Source organism: Epinephelus moara, chromosome 22 (genome assembly GCF_006386435.1).
Source record: "Epinephelus moara isolate mb chromosome 22, YSFRI_EMoa_1.0, whole genome shotgun sequence".
NCBI lineage: Eukaryota > Metazoa > Chordata > Actinopteri > Perciformes > Serranidae > Epinephelus > Epinephelus moara.
The window spans coordinates 12,661,009-12,681,490 of NC_065527.1; the positions used below are offsets into that span (position 1 = coordinate 12,661,009).

General features: G+C 41.8%; 1 protein-coding gene across 1 annotated transcript in view; it reads right to left on the reverse strand.

Moving 5' to 3' along the window:
- Positions 1 to 1,216: 1,216 nt before the first annotated feature.
- col8a2 (collagen, type VIII, alpha 2) overlaps positions 1,217 to 20,482 on the reverse strand; it is a 64,720-nt gene continuing 45,454 nt past the window's right edge. The window contains exons 2-3 of the mRNA XM_050035291.1: positions 13,219 to 13,410; positions 1,217 to 6,375 (exon numbers count right to left, since the gene is read on the reverse strand). Of these exons, the coding sequence (XP_049891248.1) occupies positions 4,472 to 6,375; positions 13,219 to 13,381 (2,067 nt within the window). The 5' untranslated portion in view covers positions 13,382 to 13,410 and the 3' untranslated portion in view covers positions 1,217 to 4,471. The remainder of the gene's footprint in view (positions 6,376 to 13,218; positions 13,411 to 20,482) is intronic.

A 20,482-nucleotide genomic window follows, 5' to 3' on the forward strand; every position in this document is an offset into this window, starting at 1 on the left:
AATGAGCAGGTGTATATATCAGAATGTTTTCACTTCATTGTCTTGTATAACTGAACATAATTATAAATGTATGCATATGACGATATATCCTAACTCGTCCTCTAAATGTCACAGATGTACAACACGTACAGGATCAGTCATTCATGTTTTCTAGGAGCGCAGAAAACTAGAACACTACTAGAACTAGAACTCTTTGGAAAGAGGTTTTCACGATCTGACTCTGAAGGTCTCAAGGATTCCATCTGACGTTTTGCCAGTACGGTACCTTTTTGGTTTGGAACTGAACAGAACGCTCGACCCCATGTCTGCAAAGAGGATTGGAATTATATCATATATAGCAAAGAAGTTGCTCAACTGGAACCAGGAAAGCCTCCCAACATTTAACTCGTTCAAACAGATATTGAATGATTCACTACAACTGGAACAACGCACTTACATATTTAAAAGTAAGGGGGAAGTCTTCCTGAGAACATGGAAACCTCTTATGGATCTCTGACCATCGACCTAGCTAGGAATTAACCATTTCTGCTTACCATTATCCTTTATATTTCTTGATATTATTATTTTTTTCTTAAATTTAACGTACGATCCTTCGACTTTGTTTTGGGTGTCTAGGTTGGTTGCTTTATCTTTTTCTTTTTTATCATTTTTTCTATTGTTTTTTCCTTATTTTTACATATTCTAAAAGAGGGCGGTGCCCGAATCAGTTTTGTAAATGCACTAATCATCTTTATAGTGCATGTGTATATTTACCACTAATTTCTTTATTTGTATATATTTACTTATGATCGTTGCAAACTGACACCACTCTTACTAAACTGCTTTAACTAAAGAAAATAACTCTGCAAATTCCACACAGAGTAATGCGGAGCTTGCATGTTCTCCCTAAGTCAGCGTTGGTTTACTCCGGTTACTCCGGTTTCCTCCCACAGTCCAAAGACATGCAGGTTAACTGTTGACTCTAAATTGTCCGTAGGTGTGAACCCCACCTCTTGCCTTATGTCAGCTGGCATAGGCGACCCCTAACAGGATAAGCAGTTACGGAAAATGAATGAATGAATAAAGAAAAAAACGTACTACACCCAGTCCAGGGCTGCTAATACTACAATTAATGATCCTGTGTGTTGCTGTGACTTAACATCATCTCCATAACGCCCACATACAGACACAGAACACAGAAGAAAGGACCTGACACCGATATACAAGAAGGTTTTTATTGATGTGGTATCAATACAATCAAGTACTGTAGATTTTGTATAAGCAGACAAACATTTTCAATCAAAAAGAGTGCATTTTATACCCAAATTCTATTGCATAGAGTGCACGCAATAGCCTTGTATGACAAAAATCCTATAGGTTGATACATTGTACATTACGCAAATAGAAAATAAAAGTCCACAAATAATCCTTCACAAACAACTCTAGAATGCTAACTACATGTTGTAAATGCTCTTAACTCATCAATGCTGTTAAATACCATTTATACGTTCTAGGCTTCGGTGGTCGGTTTTGGCATCCCTATTAAATTATCATAAATGTATAAATACATCTTCATTAATTCCATGTGCAAATGGGAATGGCCGTTTGTATTTATTGAAACTAAAACAAACAAATATCCCTTAAGAACCGAAGCGAGGCTTTTTTAAAAACAAAAAAATCTTTTTGTTATTTTTTTTTTTTTCCTTTAAAAGAAAACAGTTGAAAGCGATTTGTGATCGAGACGGTACATGGATCTTACTTGTTAAATGATTTGCACGCAGGGCAAACATAACAACATAAGGACAGAGAGTTATAGCCACGTGTAACTCTCACATCACCATTTCATATGTCCAAAAATAGAAGGCGACAAAACAAAACAAAAAAAGGCAACATACAGTACATAACGAGCCTCGGACTGCCTTGTAGACTCACATCACAATATTGATACGTAGCAGTTGTAGTTGTGTTCGTGTTATGAGGCGGCGAGGGCAGGAGCAAGTGCATTGTTTGCATTACATAGACGTAAAATACTGATTAGGCACTGCTTTTCCAGAAGAGTTACTGTAGATTATATATAGAAACTAGTGAAAATCAGTCAGATGGTTTACATTCATTCTGATTGCAAAGCTCAATATTTGGCACAATCTTCCTGTACATTGACAGTCCTATATCACGGTGTAAGGTAGTCCTCAATTCAGTGTAATGAAAGCATTTTGGCGGCATATTTTGGATCCTGTCTGAGCTGACTGAGGCGTGTAGAGGCACAGCGTTGGTAAGATAAGATTGCCCAAACCTCTGCAACCACTGATAAAAGATCTTCACCAGAATGTCTTCTGTTCATGACTTCTCAAAGGTTATTGCACACCATTATGCCACTCGTTGGACCAATATGCAACATATCAAAAGTTTTCAGTGTTAACCAGTAATTTATGTGTACTAAATGTTGTCCTCTTATCTCGTTATTCAATTTCTCTGTTTCCCATCTGTTCATCACAATCACCTATTCATAACTCATTCCCTTACTTTGCAAAGGCACTATCACGGCGTGGTCTTTAAAACCCCAAAGCAGGCCAAAGCCAAACTTTCGTGGAACATTAACACGACTGTAAGCCATTCCTAAAGTTTTGTAACTTCGTTCAAGTTTGTTATTATCCTCGCTGAAGTGTTCACGACCTGAACGCCAGGGGAACAATGTGACACAACCGCACGCACACATACACACACATACACTCACACACATGTTGACACAGTGACAGACAGAAGGGTACGCCTACCAGAGCACACGAGCACATGCATACACACGCGGCATGTATCTTTAATGCCTCATCCAACAGAAATGAGTAAATACACCCCTCTCACCTCTGGCCCACCACCTCTCCCAGAAATCTGGCAGGGGTTTGTTAAATGTTACACAACCTGTATTTCATAACCGGTGGGTCTCAGTCAGTCCCTTTACTTATTCATGGAGTAAATGCAGATTGATTCTCATTTCCGGCTTTGACATCCTTTGCTTTTGAAACGTCTCGGATGTTCCATTAAGTTAAACAATAAATCAGCTGTTTTAGACACATTGACTCGGGGATTAATAGAAACTATTTTCACTCACAAATGACTCAGAATTGCTCTCATTTGCCCGGCAACAAGTCACACACAAAATGGCACTAAAGGCAGAAATGGATGTACTATCCCTATTTTCCTTAACAGCCACAGCACCTTCACAGATGTTGCAATATGTGGTACGTATGAGGCTTTCACTTGGAATATTGATGTGATACTGATTTATTAATAGGTAGTACACCATTAGAAAGCAGTGATGTCATGGTCAGAGCGTCTGAAGAGGATTCCTGTGACACAGCGATGGGATTTGCAGTGCAAATGGGGGAAAAGAAAATCAGATCGATACAAGGAAACGGGCCATTGATCCAGCTGGAGTTGTGTCCTTACTGTCCATTTCGCAGTAGCTCTCAGTATCTATTCTATGACATGTAAACATTGACTGTATGCATACATAATGTCCTTGTTAATATTGTCCTGAAAATTAAAAGAAAAGAAGGCATTGTCCTTGCATTAGCCTCTTTAAAAGGGCAGTTAAACTTTACAATTCTAATACTGTGAGGTCGTATTTACTATTGGATTGCATTTCTGGACAGTTCAATAAATTATAAGAAAGATAAAGATCATTTTTAAATGGTCGCCTACTAAATTCAGAAAGAAGCAGAGAAATAAGCACCCTACAGATGCCGACTAATTGTCAAAATATATATCTCACTCTAAAAACAAAGATTTAATCCCATTAATAATTTTAACATAGCGACTGTTTAGAGTACCAAAAGGGTCGGACAGAAGAGACTTGAAAGGTAATGGTACTACAACACCAAATGCCTTGTTTTGCTGTTGTTTGTCTATATTTTCTATGTTGTGTCGTTGCTCTTTAGGTCAGTATTGCCATTCACTGTTTAAATAAGAACACAAGGGGGACGTGACTGCAGCCGGAGGAGCCAATCACCCCCCAGGGTCTGGTGAAGTCAGAGCATGTGGGCAGGATGTGCAGTCACACGGGAAGGTCTGTTACTAGCACATTACAAAGTAAGGCACTTAATAGTCTGAATCCGATAAACAACAACAACAATGATGACAAGGACCAAATAATAACAATAAAATTATGACAATATAATAATTAAAATAATATAAGCTAAAAAAAAAAACAAAAAAAAAAACACCAACATAAAATACAACCCAAAACACACATTTGAAGGACATCGAAACAAAGAACACAGTATGAAATCCCTTCCCCTGTCTTTTAAAACTTTCCATATTTCATTCACAAAGTTTTTTTTCTTTCGGTGACGTTGCTGAGGGTGAGACGGATAAAGGTGATGGCAATAATACGGAGGATCCTATGGGTTTTGTTTCTGTTGTGGCTGCAGGTATTTTGGGTTTAGGGCTGCTCTGAGGTGCCAATACAGGAACATGTTTGAGTGAGGGGACAGGGTTATGTGGGACAGAGCAGGAATCCTGAGAAGGAGGAGTGGATGTACTCGGTAGAATAGAGGCCATTTGCTTGATCCGAGGGCATCTGGACCCAGACCTGGTCACCCTCCTTCAGCTCTAGGACAGCACTACCAGACGCCTGGTCCATGTAGCCTTTCTTGTATTCATCATAGGTGTAAGTGGCTGGTACATTGTTCTTGTACAGCGCCACCCACAGGCTAGTTCCCTTTACATGCATGTGGTACGCAAAGTAGTAGACACCAGATAAAGGAGCAGTGAATATGCCGGTAGCAGAGCTGTAGGCATTTTGCCCGTTGTACAGGGTCCTGTCAAATTTGATTGGCATGGCAGAGGGAGGGAAAGGTGTGGTGAGGATGGCTGTGAAGGCTGGGGCCACAGAGGCAGAGAGTGGGACTTGACTGTATGCAGGCCCCTTCCTGTCCCCTGGTACTTCGTCCCCTTCCAACTCTGAATCTGTCGGCCCTGCAACAACTGTTTGGCCATTTCCTGGAGGACCGGGAGGCCCTGGAGGGCCAGGAGGGCCAGTGTTACCATTAAGCCCAGAGGGGCCTGGTTTCCCTGGAGGACCCTGGGGGCCAATAGCTCCCTTATCTCCAAACTTACCCAGTCCTGGAGGCCCTGGAAGTCCAATATCACCCTTTGGGCCAGGAACACCCTGTGGCCCCATGGGACCCATGGGCCCCTGTAGACCAGGAATTCCTGACTGACCCCTGGGGCCTGGAGTCCCTATAAACCCTGATTCACCTTTAGGCCCTGGAGCACCTGTCAGTCCTGGATTGCCAGGCAGACCAATATGCCCTGCCTCACCTTTGGGTCCAGGTTTTCCAATAGGACCATTGGGCCCAGGGATGCCTTTCTCCCCAGGGATGCCAGGTTTTCCAGATGGTCCATTGGGGCCTTGGTCACCTCTGAGGCCAGGCAGTCCTGGAGGGCCCTGGGGCCCCCCCTCTCCCTTTTGTCCTGGCATTCCATGCTTTCCAGGAAGTCCCATTGGGCCTTGAAGTCCTGGTGGTCCTGATTGTCCATCAAGGCCTGGTTCACCAATTGGGCCCACCATTCCTTGCTCTCCTTTGTCCCCTGGGAGACCAGGCAACCCAGCATGGCCCTTATCTCCTTTTGGCCCACTCAGACCAGGTTTTCCATAGCCAGGAGTCCCAGGAAATCCAGGAGAACCCCTAGGCCCTGGCTCACCTTTCGCACCCAATGGACCTGGTCCTCCGGGCAGTCCATCTAGCCCAGGCTTCCCCACCCCAACTGGCCCTGGCAGACCTTGCAGACCTGGAGCCCCAGACTCTCCTGGTTCTCCTCGATCCCCTGTGAGTCCTTGGTCACCTTTAAGACCAGGCAGTCCAGGCAAACCTTTTAAACCTGGTTTGCCGATGCCTGGAAGACCAGGTGGTCCTGGACTGCCTTTCAGCCCAGGAGGACCCCTTATACCTGTAGGCCCTGGCTTCCCATTTCCATTCTCGCCCTTAAGTCCACGTTCACCTGGTGGTCCAGAAAGACCCTTTAATCCTGGTTCACCCCGAGCCCCAGGGGGGCCTCTGATGCCTGGAAGTCCTGGTTTCCCATTCAGAGACAGGCCAGCTGGGCCAGGGAGGCCGGGCTGTCCTGGAGCGCCTCTGGGGCCAGGTTCACCACGTGGGCCAACCTCGCCATTTAGCCCTGGCATCCCCTTTTGCCCAAGCTTTCCTGGGAGACCTGGAAGTCCAGGTTTACCAATTCCTGGAAAACCAGAAGGCCCCTGAGGGCCTGGCTGGCCATTGAGACCTGGCTTGCCCAGTCCAGGTTTTCCTGGAAGTCCTGGTGGCCCAGGGGGGCCTCTTGGTCCAGGTTTCCCTTGGGGGCCTGGTTCCCCCTTCACTTCCATCATGGGTGGCATATCTAGAAAAAGAGAGGATCATGTTGTTAATATTATATTGTATTTAAAAAAGAAACCAAATCAACAAATTATAACATATAAATGTGTTTGTGTGTCGTGTACTGAAAACATTTTGAGCAAAACCAAAACAAATCAACTTCCTCTGGGTCAAACTGATTTAAAAAAAACTGGAGGATGTCGTTCTTACACACTGCAGCCAACTGCACCCCACAGCTGCTGCACCAATAGAGGTATAGTCCTGTAACCATCTGTTTGTCAGAAGGCAGCACTGCTTCTTGATTTCATCATCATGTAAGAATTAAAGAGGGTTGGAACACTGGACTTAACACATCACTGCCACCTAGTGGTGAGGATGTCAATCTGCACTAAATAAAGCTATAATGATCCATACTGTAAAAAAGAATCTGTCTTGGTCAAGCAGTGATGGATGGACTGAAAGATTAGATACTGAATATTACATTTTAGTGTCATTTTTGATGAGTCACAGAAGTTTTGAAATGTCATTGTCAATATAAAGACAGCAAATGTATCAGCCACCAAGGCACTAAAGAGAGAAGATACAAAAATACACCAGGGGGGATTCTGAGTACATGTCCACTGTCAAGGAAAACAACAATGCAGCACAAAAGAAATTAAGGATGAATTAAGCAGCTACATCGAAGAATCATCTAACGTTACAACAACATTACCTGGGAAATGAAAATTAAAGCTTGTTGGAGAGGGTCTTCTGAATTCACTTTTACATTTTTTGCGATCTAATGAACTTTTCCATCCACCTAAGGCACAGAAATTGTTCTGACTACTCTGGTTATTAATCAGTTCTTTTTCTAAAGTTACTTGTTCAGTCTTAAGAAGGTCTAAAGCCAATCCAAACTCAGACTGAGCAGAAGCCAGGGAACATCCTGGACAGGTCTCTAATCCATAGGCTCCTGAATTGTTACGTAATAGTACGCTCGGACAGGAATTCACTTTTATGTCTTCCAGCTGACTGATTTAAGGGTTTAATTGGGTTTGAGAGTGTCTGTAAAATGCTAATTTTTTGATTGTGTAACAAAGAGGAAACTAGACTAAAAAAGTGTGCCACATGTCATAAACTGTCTCGTTATTCTTTCCCAGCAGAGTAAAGCAGAACACAGCCAGGACACGAGGAGCAGAAACACAAGCTCGGTCTACAGAACACAATTACCCTTAGCCAATTTTAGCTGGTTTGCTGCCTCATTTCAGCAGCCCCTTGCCTGTGTGTTACTCGTCTTGGTAGGTCAGGCGGCCAGAGGGCAGTTCACCTGTGTTGTTTTTATAATAAAGCATAAAAAGCATATTTTTAAATGCATAGTGTCTGTCTAGATCCTGCAGTGTCTCAAGGAAACAACATGTGCTTCAGCCAGTGTACCCTCCTGAAAGTTAAGATTCAGTTGTAAAGATAATCCAAGCCAGTTTATTTCTTAAGCTGTATGAATAATTTCTCCTCATTTATGAAGAAAGCCTTATGTGATGCATGGCCTTCCAATCCTGGGATCTGTCAGTACACCTGCAGCTAAACAGCAATGAATGAGGTGGGTAAAAATCATTCATTTGTTCATTTTCTGACACATAGAGACCGACGACCACCCACACTCACATTCACACCTACGGACAATTAAAGTCACCAATTAACCTGCATGTCTTTGGACTGTGGGAGGAAGCTGGAGTACCTGGAGAAAACCACGCTCACATGGGGAGAACATGCAAACGTCACACAAAGGGGCTCCCCCACCCTGGGTTCAAACCAGGAACTCTTTCCAAATTCTTGTAACAAGCACGCAAGTAAATTTAAGTTGGAACGGACCCCCAACAGAGGTCTAGGCTAATCCCTGAACGTCCCCTAATCCTAGAAACGCCCCTGTGTACACCTGACCTGTGTGGGACTGCTGCAAGTGGCTGTGCAGGGCTGCTGTGACTAGATCTGCCTCTTAGCAAATGTGAGAGAGGAAAGCAAATATTGAAAGCAGGTAATTAATTTATTATATTGATAAATATTATTGATAGTATTAAAACTACTGGTGAGAGCACTTTCTGTTTTTATGACTTATCTTTTTAATCTAGCTTTTAATGTAGACATTACAGTCTTGATTTTTAAGTTTGAACCATTGGTTTTTACATTTTTAAAAAAAAAATCTCTCCTGATCAATTGTATTCTATTTTATTTATTTATTTACTCTCTTTTTAGTCTATTGAGTTTTAATTATCTTTTTGTTAGTTTGTTCTGTTTAGGTTGGGTTGCTTTTTTAATATTTTATTGTTTTGTGTCTGTGTCATTCTAATTTTGCCACGTGAAGAACTTTGGGCTGCATGTTTGTATGAAAGGTGCTATATAAATAAAGTTGAGCTGAGTTAATGTTTGTCATTTATTAACTGGCCCATGACCTCCAGTCAATTTTTAAAAGTGGCCCACAGGCAAAACAAGTCGAGTAGCTCTGCCCTAATGTCACCAAAGACCACTACCTCCCCCTGCTGGCAGTAAGTGAGAATGCAGCCATGTTAACCTCTGGATTTAAAAATCAAACACAGTGATGAGAAAAGGCTCAGTTATGCAGGTTACAGTAATGATGATCCCAGTTATGTGTGTATAATAACAGTCAGGTATGTGGTGGATGTGTCTATGTGCAGCATAAATGCAACAGGCCTGCATCATGTTGTTTAAAGCCTGAAAAATAGCACTAAAGTTCAAGAAGACAGACACATTTTATATGAGGTGATCCATGGCCCCCAAAATCATTACATCTGCAGTGGTTTAAATATTAATACATTTAGGACCATTACATTTAGACTGAGGAAGAAATGGCTGCAAAACTGCAATCAATATAAAGCAAAATGCCAGTTTTAACAATGAAGGTGTTTTTTTGTGTGGCTGTGGCCATTTTATCCTGCTGTTTCTGCTGACATTGAAACTTTAAACGGTAGTTAACAATGACTTTTAATGAGTATTACAATTTCTAAAAAATAACACCCAGTCTGTGCATTGTAAATGTGATGATTTTGGCTGCTTCCAGGTTTAACTTTGACCTATTTACCACACTGTGCAGGTTTTGTACATCAGTGAGATTTTGGGTGTGCTCACTTCAGGTTTCACCCCTGAATAAAATGTCTAGCTAATAAATCTCGACTGGAGGTTTGTCAGTATCAGTGAGGGTGCCACGCGGAACATTGTGCTCAGGTGTGTAATGAGCATTACAGCCTCAGCTTTGTTTGTTCAGCTCCGACGTAGACCGCCTTAATACATCACCCAGAGAGAGGAAATAAGGTGCGTCACACTTCAGAGGATATAATGGCTTCTTCATTACTCGTCGCAAAGCTCTCCAGGAGTCAAAGACTTAAATTGTGCTTTCGAATACATTTGAACTGACAGAGTCAAGAGATTTATTGAACTCTGCTCTTGTAAGAGAAAAACTTACAAGAGTACCCAAGCGAGCTTGAGGGCAGCGCTGACTCCTGTCCAGCTGAGACTGATACATCACCCACGGCTCATGAAGGCACCAGAAAATCTAGATACACAACAGACAGCCTTTCTGCATATACATGTCTTGCACTGAAACATTTTAGAAGTTTGTTAATTATATAGTCATTAACCTTTGTTTTTAACTGAACATCTAATCAAATGACCACAGAAAGGAGGTGCCCTGGGTGAATAGGGTACAAATGTTAATATATAGATATCACTATTAAACTTCCCCAGTTGATTACTTACATTTTGCATCACCAGTTTTCTTAAATCTTATGTGTAAATATGCAAATGAGGTATTATCTGATTAAATATCTGCTGTTTTACACACATTTCTAGAACAGAAATCTGAACACTGGATAAAGCCAGGTTCAAAATTTTTGTTTCATTTTGTTGACACATTACCAGAGGGAATCTTGGACATGTATATTCATTTTTTTTTTTTATCTTTGATTTATTTTATTTTTTTAATTTCTATTTCTATTTTTTTATTTTATTATCATTTTTTTTAAATTTACTCAGTAAATCAGAAAATAATGGCAACAGCATAAAAATATATTACTGCCATGTTTTTAGGAATAAAATGTGGCATTGATCAGGTTATATGAACAAACCCCTCTGTAAAAACCTTCAGAATATAGTTAGGAAGAAAACTGGAAATTTTAGTGTATGTGAGCGCTACTGAAGCAGATTTTTTTTGCTCAGTGTATGAGAAAGCACTCTTTAAGAAAAGGGCCTCTAAAGATACATATTGTAAAATGCCATACATATTCAGACAAAAAATAAGGCAATACAGGTGCATGGGGTAGACTAATAGATCACCATGAAACTCTCCCAGTTGCTTACTTTAATTATTTTTTAATTTTATTTTTTGTATTGCAAGTTTTCTGAAATGATTTCTGAAAATTCCAGAACAGAAATCTGAACTAAAATAATCCTAAATGTGTAATTTGGATGTTTTTATTTCCACTAGTCTGAAAGGAGACGTGTTATGGAAGCAAAACAGGCCAAAATCTCAAAATTGACTGGTGCATGAAAAGTTGCTCAGTTGTAAGATTTTGTAGCTGTGGTCTGTTTGTTTGGCATGCTTTACACCTTTGTGTAACAGCATGGAAATTATTCTCTACAGTTGTTGGAAGTTGGCTGTAATTGCAAATTCTAACACAACAAATGTTGCAGTAGATCTAATGATGATTACAATACATGGTTAATTAGGAATAGCTAGAATGTTCTGGTGGTGATGCAATGTTGAGACACGGCCACTAAGTGGCAGTAGAGGCATTGCACTCACGCCAGCCACAGGGCACATTCGTCTCACTCCTCCAAAATCTAAATCTTGTTTCTACCACATTTTGAAATCCCATTTATAGAAAGCATAACTTCTTTGAGCAAATCTTTGATGTTACTGTGAAGGATTTAAACGCAACATTTCAACACTTAATGTTCCCTGAATGCAGCTTCTGGACTCTGTCTTTGTCGAACATCACATTATGGCACTGAAATGAAAATGTGCCCCTCGTTTGCTTTGAAATTTGCTTTGAAGAAGGGGCCTCTGTGAACGCCAGGCACGTCTCACATGATCCAGAACGTGTATTGGTAGTTTGAGTCAAATTTGATAATGAAAGCAATGACAGCATGCGCATTTTTTCAGGATGATTATCACCCCCCTCCCTTTCCCAGTTCCCCTTGCCTGAGCCTTTTATATAATCTATTTTTATTTCCTTCACACTCTCTCCTCATCCCACAGCTGAGGAATATGTGATAAACACTGGGGTAACAGCATCCAGATGGCAGGAGGAACAACTGGCCCACTGGAGCTCAGCAAACAGTGGGCAATCAGGCCTCCATTAGGCCCTAACTGAGGACCTGCCAAATGCTGCAGGACCCACTGGGCAACAACACACACAGTTCAGTGAGCCCTTTAACTGCCTGAAGACAGACACTAAACCAGTGGCTTTGGTGTACAAGCCTGTCCTGAGAGGGGTGGCACCTTACGTCCTGCTTCACACACAGTTTTCAGTGCCTGATGTGCAGTCTCATCAGCTCGTGTTGGGTCATCTTGTCATTTTTTTTATCAACTTCATCTTTGCATAATGTGTGCAGTAATTATGGTTACACCTTCATACTTGACATGCATCAAACAAACTTAGCTAATGTTGTATGTGTATTATTCAGTCTAGTTTGCAGAATTTTCCAAGTTTTAGACATTAGACAAGCCCGTACTTTGCCTCTCAGTCCAACTTTTCATTTTCATCGAATCAAGATAATTCAGGATTTTTGCTCTGCATTCTTACAAAGGTGCAAGCAGGTTATCATATTAATGAACGTGCCCTGAGGGGCTGAGACGGTCACGTAGCTCGCTGAAGCCCATACTCCTGTCCATCCAGGTAAATTACCAACCGGGGCAATACATTCTCGTGTTCAATATGTTCTGTCATGGACCTTCCACGTCCAGATACAACGTGAAAGTACCCTGGGTGCGTTGGTTGTTGACGTTCTGGGACGCTGTGTCAAGTTCTGCCTGTTACATGCATTGTCTTCTTTCAAAATACTCTTCTGTTTTCACAGGAAATTTACCGTTTATATACAGTCTCTTTCAAAATAAAAGCACTACATCAGCACAACAATGCAAATTGACGTTTTTTTCCTCTCTAACAACCAATGCGTGTGGCTGGGTTTAGGCAACAAAAGCATGTAGTTAGGTTTAGGAAAAATTAAATAAAGTTTGGCTTTATGATCTTACGGGACGCAAGCACTGATCTCCCGGGGGGAAGGTTGGTGTTTGTCGGACCTATCTGCCTTACACGGACTTTCGCCACAGAAACTTGTGTTCTTGTCCCGCCGTGTTTCCGCCTGACCAACCGGCCGCAAATCATGCCGATGTTAATGGCCGTTTTTTTCGTCAGTAGGTGACGCTGCAAGTCACTGCCCAAGCACCATATTTCAATGAGTGAGACCAGATTGACCTGGGAGGATCTCCATATCAATCATAACTTTAAATGTGATTTTGGAGACTTCTTTCTTTTGTTCATAGAAAGCTCTGATTTTGGACATTTACATATGATCCCCATCAAGCTTACTTTGGTTTAGATAGGTGGAAAAAGTCCTCATTATGAAGCTTCTGCCAAGAAGACTGACTTCTGTTGCTACTTTGCAGTTTCTCGTATTTTAAATGGACTGACTGAGGAGTGTATTTCTGTAATATGAGGTTGAATCATATTGAATCAGCTCACATTGACCCAGTGGACTGTAAAGTGTGAGTGGACCTGAGGGCTGCAGAGCTGGTAACATTTTATGCAGGGCAGAGTTAGACATAAAAGTAAAGGAGACACACAGAGTATGTACTTCACCTATGGGTATTACTCACCAACATAATGTCCCTTGCCCTCTCTGAATGGGGGTCCAATAGGCCCTTTCATCATGGGCTGCATGTACTTCATGTGGGGCATGGGGGGATAGCCTCCAGCGAGAGCACGCGCCCCCAGCGTCAGTAGCACACAGACAGGAGCCAACAGCATGGTCACCAGCATCCCCGGCTTCAGATGTCACACACAAAGAACTGGAAACAGAAGAAGAGAGAGAACAGAGTTCACAAATATTCCAGGAGAAACAGCAGAGTAATCATTTTTAAAGTCAACGACAAGCATCATCACAACAGTGTGATGGAATACAGCAAGTTGCAGGGTGATAATGAGTTAAGGAACCATACTGGTGTAAGTTTCCATCGTGCTTTCGTGCATCTCTGCTTGATTTGCACAACACCACACATCTGTGGAAAAATACCTCATTTAAAATGCTGGAAAGTTGCAATGCACGCGGTCATTTACCCGTGTGAAACATGCATTTACTGTTAATTGGCTGGAATCTGTGAGTTCATCTACTACGAGCAATTTGAAGTAATGCACCAACATTAAATCTTTTCTGCTGTGAGGATTAGTTTTAAGTTTTATTAGTTTGTCTGTCTACAAGCGTGGTGTGTCCTCGCCAAGCCAGCCACAGACATTTTGGCCCAAGGAAACCAAGGAAACATGTTTCTTGCTTAGAAGTAGGGAAAGCAGATGACATTAATGCCAAAATGTAATGGCTGACATCTACTAAAGCACACATTACTTTATATGCAGCTATATATTAAAGACAGGCACTACCTCCAGCACTGGTAAAAGATTAGTTACACTGGTCCCAAACATTGTATAAGTCCAAACATGAGGCGTAAACACGTACACATATAACCTGTGAGCATATCTCTGATGCACGTCCCTGCTCTCAGCTGCTACACTGTATGTGGTAAGTACTTGGCTGGGTTAATGTTTAGCCTCGATGGTCCTCAGAACCTGTGACAGACAGATCTGTTGACTTTAATTTACTTCAGGAAGAAATGACCACATCGCCCTCTGCCAAATATTTTCACAACCACGGTCAGGTGCGAACAGGAAACCACCAGAGGATGGTTAGTGTGTTTGTGTATCGTAAGTGAGCGACCGGAGGCATCCAGGACTGGATTTAACTGGTGAAACGATGTGTGAAAATGGCATAAATTTCCACTCCAGCTCTCCCCTGAGCTGTTTTCGTCGGCTGTCGGTGGACTGATGACTGTCAGGAGTCATTTCGTGATAATGTGGGATGCGAAATGTGATCTCAGGTTCAGCCTGCTCCTGTTTGGATGCCAAAAATGTCACGCTTATATTAGGCATAGAAATTGTGAGAGGATGACAAATAATGTTGCATAGCTGTGAAGAACAACATACTGCAAGCTTCTCTCCATTAACTAAACCTTACGAATCAGCCTGACATGTCCTCAACCATCTCCTGAACAATGATTACAGACTGTTACCATCAAATCAGAGATCCCACCTTTTAATAAGGTCAGACTGAAGCACTTTTTTGTGCCAGTCAATCCTTAAATTAAATGTACATTGAAGAGTCTTGAATATATTATGTTCAGTTATTGTATATTCATTCATTCATTTTCTGTAACCGCTTATCCTGTTATAGGTCGTGGTCGGGCTGGAGCCTATCCCAGCTGACATTGGGCGAGAGGTGTGGTACACCCTGGACAGGTCACCAGACTATCACAGGGCTGACACATAGAGATCCACACTCACATTCACACCTACGGACAATTTAGAGTCACCAATTAACCTGCATGTCTTTGGACTGTGGGAGGAAGCTGGAGTACTTGGAGAAAACCCTCACTGACACAGGGAGAACATGCAAACTCCGAGTTATATAGCTGAGTTTCTGACTACCTATGCTTCAAGTCGTGACTGAGATCCTCAAGCCCACCCTCACTAGTCGTTCCTAGATCAAGGCAGGTAGCTAAAAGTGACTGGGCTTTTGCCATCAAGGCCCTGAAGCTCTGGATTCTTTGTCTGAGGAGATTAGGCTTTAAAACATTGCTTGAAACATATTTTTATAGGAGATCTTAATGTTACTATCATTTATTATTATATTACATCATTGTCTTTGTTGATCTTGCAAATGGAGCTGCTATGATGCAAGAAAAAAATCAGACTTGATCTGATATAAAAGCATCATCATCATCATCAACTGACATGTATTTCCTGATTTACTGACATACAGTTTAATACACTCACAGGACTGTCCAGCAAAGTCACACCATTAACAGTCAGAGGTGACATTTGGCAAACCAGACGAGGCACAAGAGAGGTACACTTCATCACTCTGGAAAATTCAATTTCTAATTATCACCTTGGACTTATTTCAGGTCATAAATACAATGAAGTTAAAAGTGTCACTCTGCAGTGCCAAAGCAGCAGAGAAGGCTGCTGTAGTATAGTCACCAGCTCCTCATCCCTCTCCTACTTCATTTATATGCTCAGGGGTGCACAGTCAGGAGACAAACCAGGGCTGTATTCAGCAACAAATACGAAATGTAACAAATCTTTTATTTGAAGAGAAATGGTGGTGTGTTGAACAGCTTGCTGTGTTACGAGGTGCACGTCCTTTTAAGATGGCTGGGTTTAATTCAGTTAAAAGGGGCTTTGTTGGGATGGGAAACATGTGTTTACACACTGCTAAAGCAATCCATCCATCCATCCATTTTTATCCGCTTATCCGGGGCCAGGCCGGGGGGCAGCAGACCAAGCAAAGCACCCCAGACGTCCCTCTCCCCAGCCAGCTCCTTCTGGGGTGCCCCAAGGTGTTCCCAGGCCAGATGAGATATGTAATCCCTCCAGTGTGTTCTGGGTCTGCCCCGGGGCCTCCTACCAGTGGGACGTGCCTGAAACACCTCCAGAGGAGGCGCCCAGGAGGCATTCTGATCAGATGCCCGAACCACCTCAACTGACCCCTTTTGATGCGAAGGAGCAGCGGCTCCCTTCGGATGTCCGATCTCCTCACCCTATCTCTAAGGCTGAGCCCAGCCACCCCATGAAGGAAACTCATTTCGGCCACTTGTATCCATGATCTCATTCTTTCGGCCACTACCCAGAGCTCATGACCATAGGTGAGGGTTGGGACGTAGACCAGTAAATCGAAAGCTTCGCCTTCTGACTCAGCTCCATCTTCACGGCGACGGTCCGGTGCAGCGCCAAAATCACTGCAGAAGCCGCACCAAACCGCAGATCCATCTCACACTTCATTCTACCCTCACTCGTGAACAAGATGCCGAGATACTTGAACTCCCTCGCTTGAGGCAGTGACTCTCTCCCAACCCAGACGTATAAAGCAAGTGTGAAGTAAAAACAAAATATGTATGTACAATAAGTAAAGATCTACCAGAATTTAATTTATATACATGGTGCTGCTGATTGGGTCACACCTCTGACACGCCAACCTGATGAGAGAAAATGTGCCTCTGAGCAGCTGAACATTGTTTCACACCAAGGAAACAAGTCATTCAACTTGGAAACTGTAACAAAATGGTGCATAAAATTTTCAGATTGAACATGCCAGAGGCCAATGTTCAAGGGAAAAGGGTCCCTGATGGCCATTCATATTGGCACATTTTGTAATGACAACTATAAACCCCCTTAAACCTCATATAAAGGCAGCATACAACGAACATCCACTGCCCCTAAAAAACCTTCTGTCAGGCGCCTTCTAGCTACAGTATGACAGCTGGATACTGTTAGTGAGGACAATCAGCTGGCTACCTGTAACTGTCATACATACAGTGTTATGTATGACAGGCACAGGTAGCTATAGGGCCCCCAGGCTTCTTTGCTTGGACCCCCCAAGAGTCTCGGATCACCACTGCTCATGCTTCATATAATACGGCAGATATGGACTCAGTCAAATTGCGACAGCCAAGAAAGTTCACTCTCAAAGTTTACAATGAGGCACATCCGTTCCCGAAACATGAGTTGACATTTTCTAATTTGAAAATGATCTGACATTTTCTAATTTGAAAATTACATCAAATTATACACTGCAGTTAATTGGAAGCAGGGACTCAGGAGTAATCTGGGAGTTCACCGCAGACTTCAACTCACACGTACTTAGAAAAAGGTGTGTTCATTGCCACCATGTGTGTGCAGAGATGAGGTCTGTTTTACAGCTTTGCTTTCACCGGCGTCTGTGATTGTTTAGCAACCACATAGCTAGGTAGTCAAATTCCTGTTTTACAGTCATTTACCAAAGTGTTTCTTTGGGTTTTTGAGGGAGTTTTGTGTCATTAGTCACAAGTGTGTGTGTGTGTCTGCGGCGTCTGTTTATGCTTGTTTATGTCTTTGCCGGGAAGAATCAAAGATCACCTCTGAAATGTTCACACCAAAGCTTAATCTATGAGAAATGAAGAAAGCAAAGATGTTAAAAGAAACAAACAGGAGGAAAGGAGAGCAGTATTGGTAGGGCAGTGTTTGGTCGTTGGCCGACTTGCTGGCTGGCTGGCAGGGAAGCGTGTCTGGTATGGGGGTCTGTGGTTTTGGTGCAGATGTAATTTAACAGGCGGCTCTGGATGCCCACCATTCTGCAGGCGTCAAACTCTCTCAAGAACCGGAGGGACACACACTCAAACCCAGGAGCCGTGCATGAGCAGGGATCAGACGCAGACAGGCGGCTCGCAGACCTCCACAATTTGTTTATCAAATGTTTTTGTTCAAAAAGCTCTGTAGACGTTAAAAAATCTCACGCAATCCTCCCTGGCTGGCCACCACCGAGCCACTGCTGGACCGAGACTCGTACATGCTTTCGCACACAAGAACACCCACGTAACAAAACACACTCTCGGTATGCATGGGAACACAATATAGCTCTGGTAAGGTGGTTACGCGGGGTGTCTTGAAAATGCTCGTTAACTTTCCCCCATTTTCACGTAAAATCAGTCCACTCAAAACAAACCATAACAAAACCCCGGGACTGAGAGGAGAGGGTAGCTAATGGCGAATCAAAGCCTCCCTCAGTCATTAAACATGAGCAGTATCCAGAGTTACAGTGAAAAAAGCCTCGTCTGGCAGGCCGAGTGACACTTTATATAAAACAGATTTAGCTGAAAAGAGAAATTGCCACACACATTATGGTATCAGATCCAAAAATACACAAAGAGAGAAGGAAAGAGCAGAACAGAGAAGTAGCATTAACGAGGAAATAAAGGAGAGTCTCACCCTCGGGTGTAAAAGGGCACCGCCAACTCCATCATGACACAATAGTCATCACTCTGCTGTTCCCACGTCCAGACAGCTGTTAAATAACTGCTTTGTCTGACATTTACATCCATGCACAGATCATGAGGAAGTGGAGCCCTGGACAAAGACACGTGAAAGGCCCCACGAGACGGCCAGACTGAAAGAGAGGCTCTTTTTGGTTGTTTTGCATCTCTGTAGTTGTTTTGTAGCTCATCATAAGCATTTTGCATCTCTATGTTGTAGTTTTGCGTCTCTCTGTGGTCATTCTGCATGTTGTTGGAGTTCTTTGCTTCTCTTTATGATCGTTTTGTGCAACTTGTGGCCATTTGATGTCTCTTGTTTTGTGTCTTTTTCAGGCAATTTCGTCTTTTTGAAGTTGTTTTGCATCTTTTTTGATCATCTTCTGTCTCTTTGTAGTTGTTTTGTATTTCTTTTTGGTTGTTTTGCGTCTCTTTTTGCTTGTTTTCCATCTCTTTCTAGTTGTTTTACGTACCCTTTTGGTTGTTTTGCATCTTGTTGTAGTTGTTTGCATCCCTGTAGTCGTTTTGTTTCTCATTGTAATCATTTTGCATCTCGATGTTGTCGTTTTGCGTCTCACTGTGGCCATTTTGCATGTCTTTTTGCTTCTCTTTTTGGTTGTTTTGTGCCACTTGTGGCCATTTGATGTCTCTTGTTTTGTGTCTTTTTTCTGCAATTTCATCTTTTTGAAGTTGTTTTGCATCTTTTGTTTTATCATTTTCTTTCTATTTGTAGTTGTTTTGTATTTGTTTGGATGTTTTCTGTCTCTTTGTAGTTGTTTTACGTCTCTTTTTGGTTATTTTGTGTCTCTTTTTCATTGTTATCCATCTCTTTGTAATTGTTTTGTGTCATTTTTTGCTATTCTTTGTCTTTGTATTTGCTTTAAATCTCTTTGTGGTTGTTTTGTGTCTCTTTTTGGTTGCTTTGTTGTTTTTTGCATCTCACTGTAATCATTTTGAATCTTTTAGTGGTCACTTTGTGTCTCACCGTGGTCATTTTTTTGTGTAGTTGTTTTGCATCTTTTTTGATCATTTTCTGTCTTTTTGTAGTTGTTTTGTATTTCTTTTTTGGTTGTTTTCCATCTCTTTGTAGTTGTTCCGCATCTCTGTATTCGTTTTGTATCTCATTGTGATCATTTTGCATCTCTATGTTGTAGTTTTTTTTGCTCGCTTTTTGGTTGTTTTGTGCCACTTGTAGCCATTTGATGTCTCTTTTTTGTGTCTATTTTAGGCAATTTCATCTCTTTGGAGCTGTTTTGTTTTTCTTTTTGGTTGTTATTTGTCTCTTTGTAGTTGTTTTGTGTGCCTTTTTGAATGTTTTCCATAATTTTGTAGTTTCTTTGCATCTCTTATTGGTTGTTTGTCTCTTTGTGTCTCTTTTTGCTTGTTTTCTTTCTCTTCGTAGTTGTCTTACGACTCTTTTTGGTCATTTGTGTCTCTTTGTAGTTGTTTTGTGTCGGTTTCTCTCTGTAGTTGCTTTCCATCTCTCTGGTTGTTTTGTGTCTCCTCTTGGTCATTTTCTGTCTCTTAGTAGTTGTTTTGCATCTCTATGCTCATTTTGCATGTCACTGTAATCATTTTGAATCTTTTTATAGTTACTTTGTGTCTTACTGAGGTCATTTTGCATTCTTTGTCTCTGTTGTTTTTGGTGTTTCCTTCCTGCAGGTGAACTATACTCTCATGAGCTGTTGGCTCAAAAACTGAACATGAACATCAGTATTTTAATTTTCACACAGACTTCTGTTCAAAGAGTCCTGCCACAGCAGATTCACAATGGCATTTCTCTACACAGATATGATACAAAACTCTCCAGCACTCTAAACAAAATATTATAGGAAACCTATAGAGCTTGAGATTCATTCATTCATTGCATTTTTTCAAGCAGAGCTGTTCATCTGTCAAACTGATTAAAATTACTTTACCAGTGACACTGTATTTAGTGGAATGTTACTGTGGACTCATGAATGCTGTGCAGCTTTAATATAAAGAGAAAAAAAACCAAATATTGGATTGTACGTGGTTTGCAGAT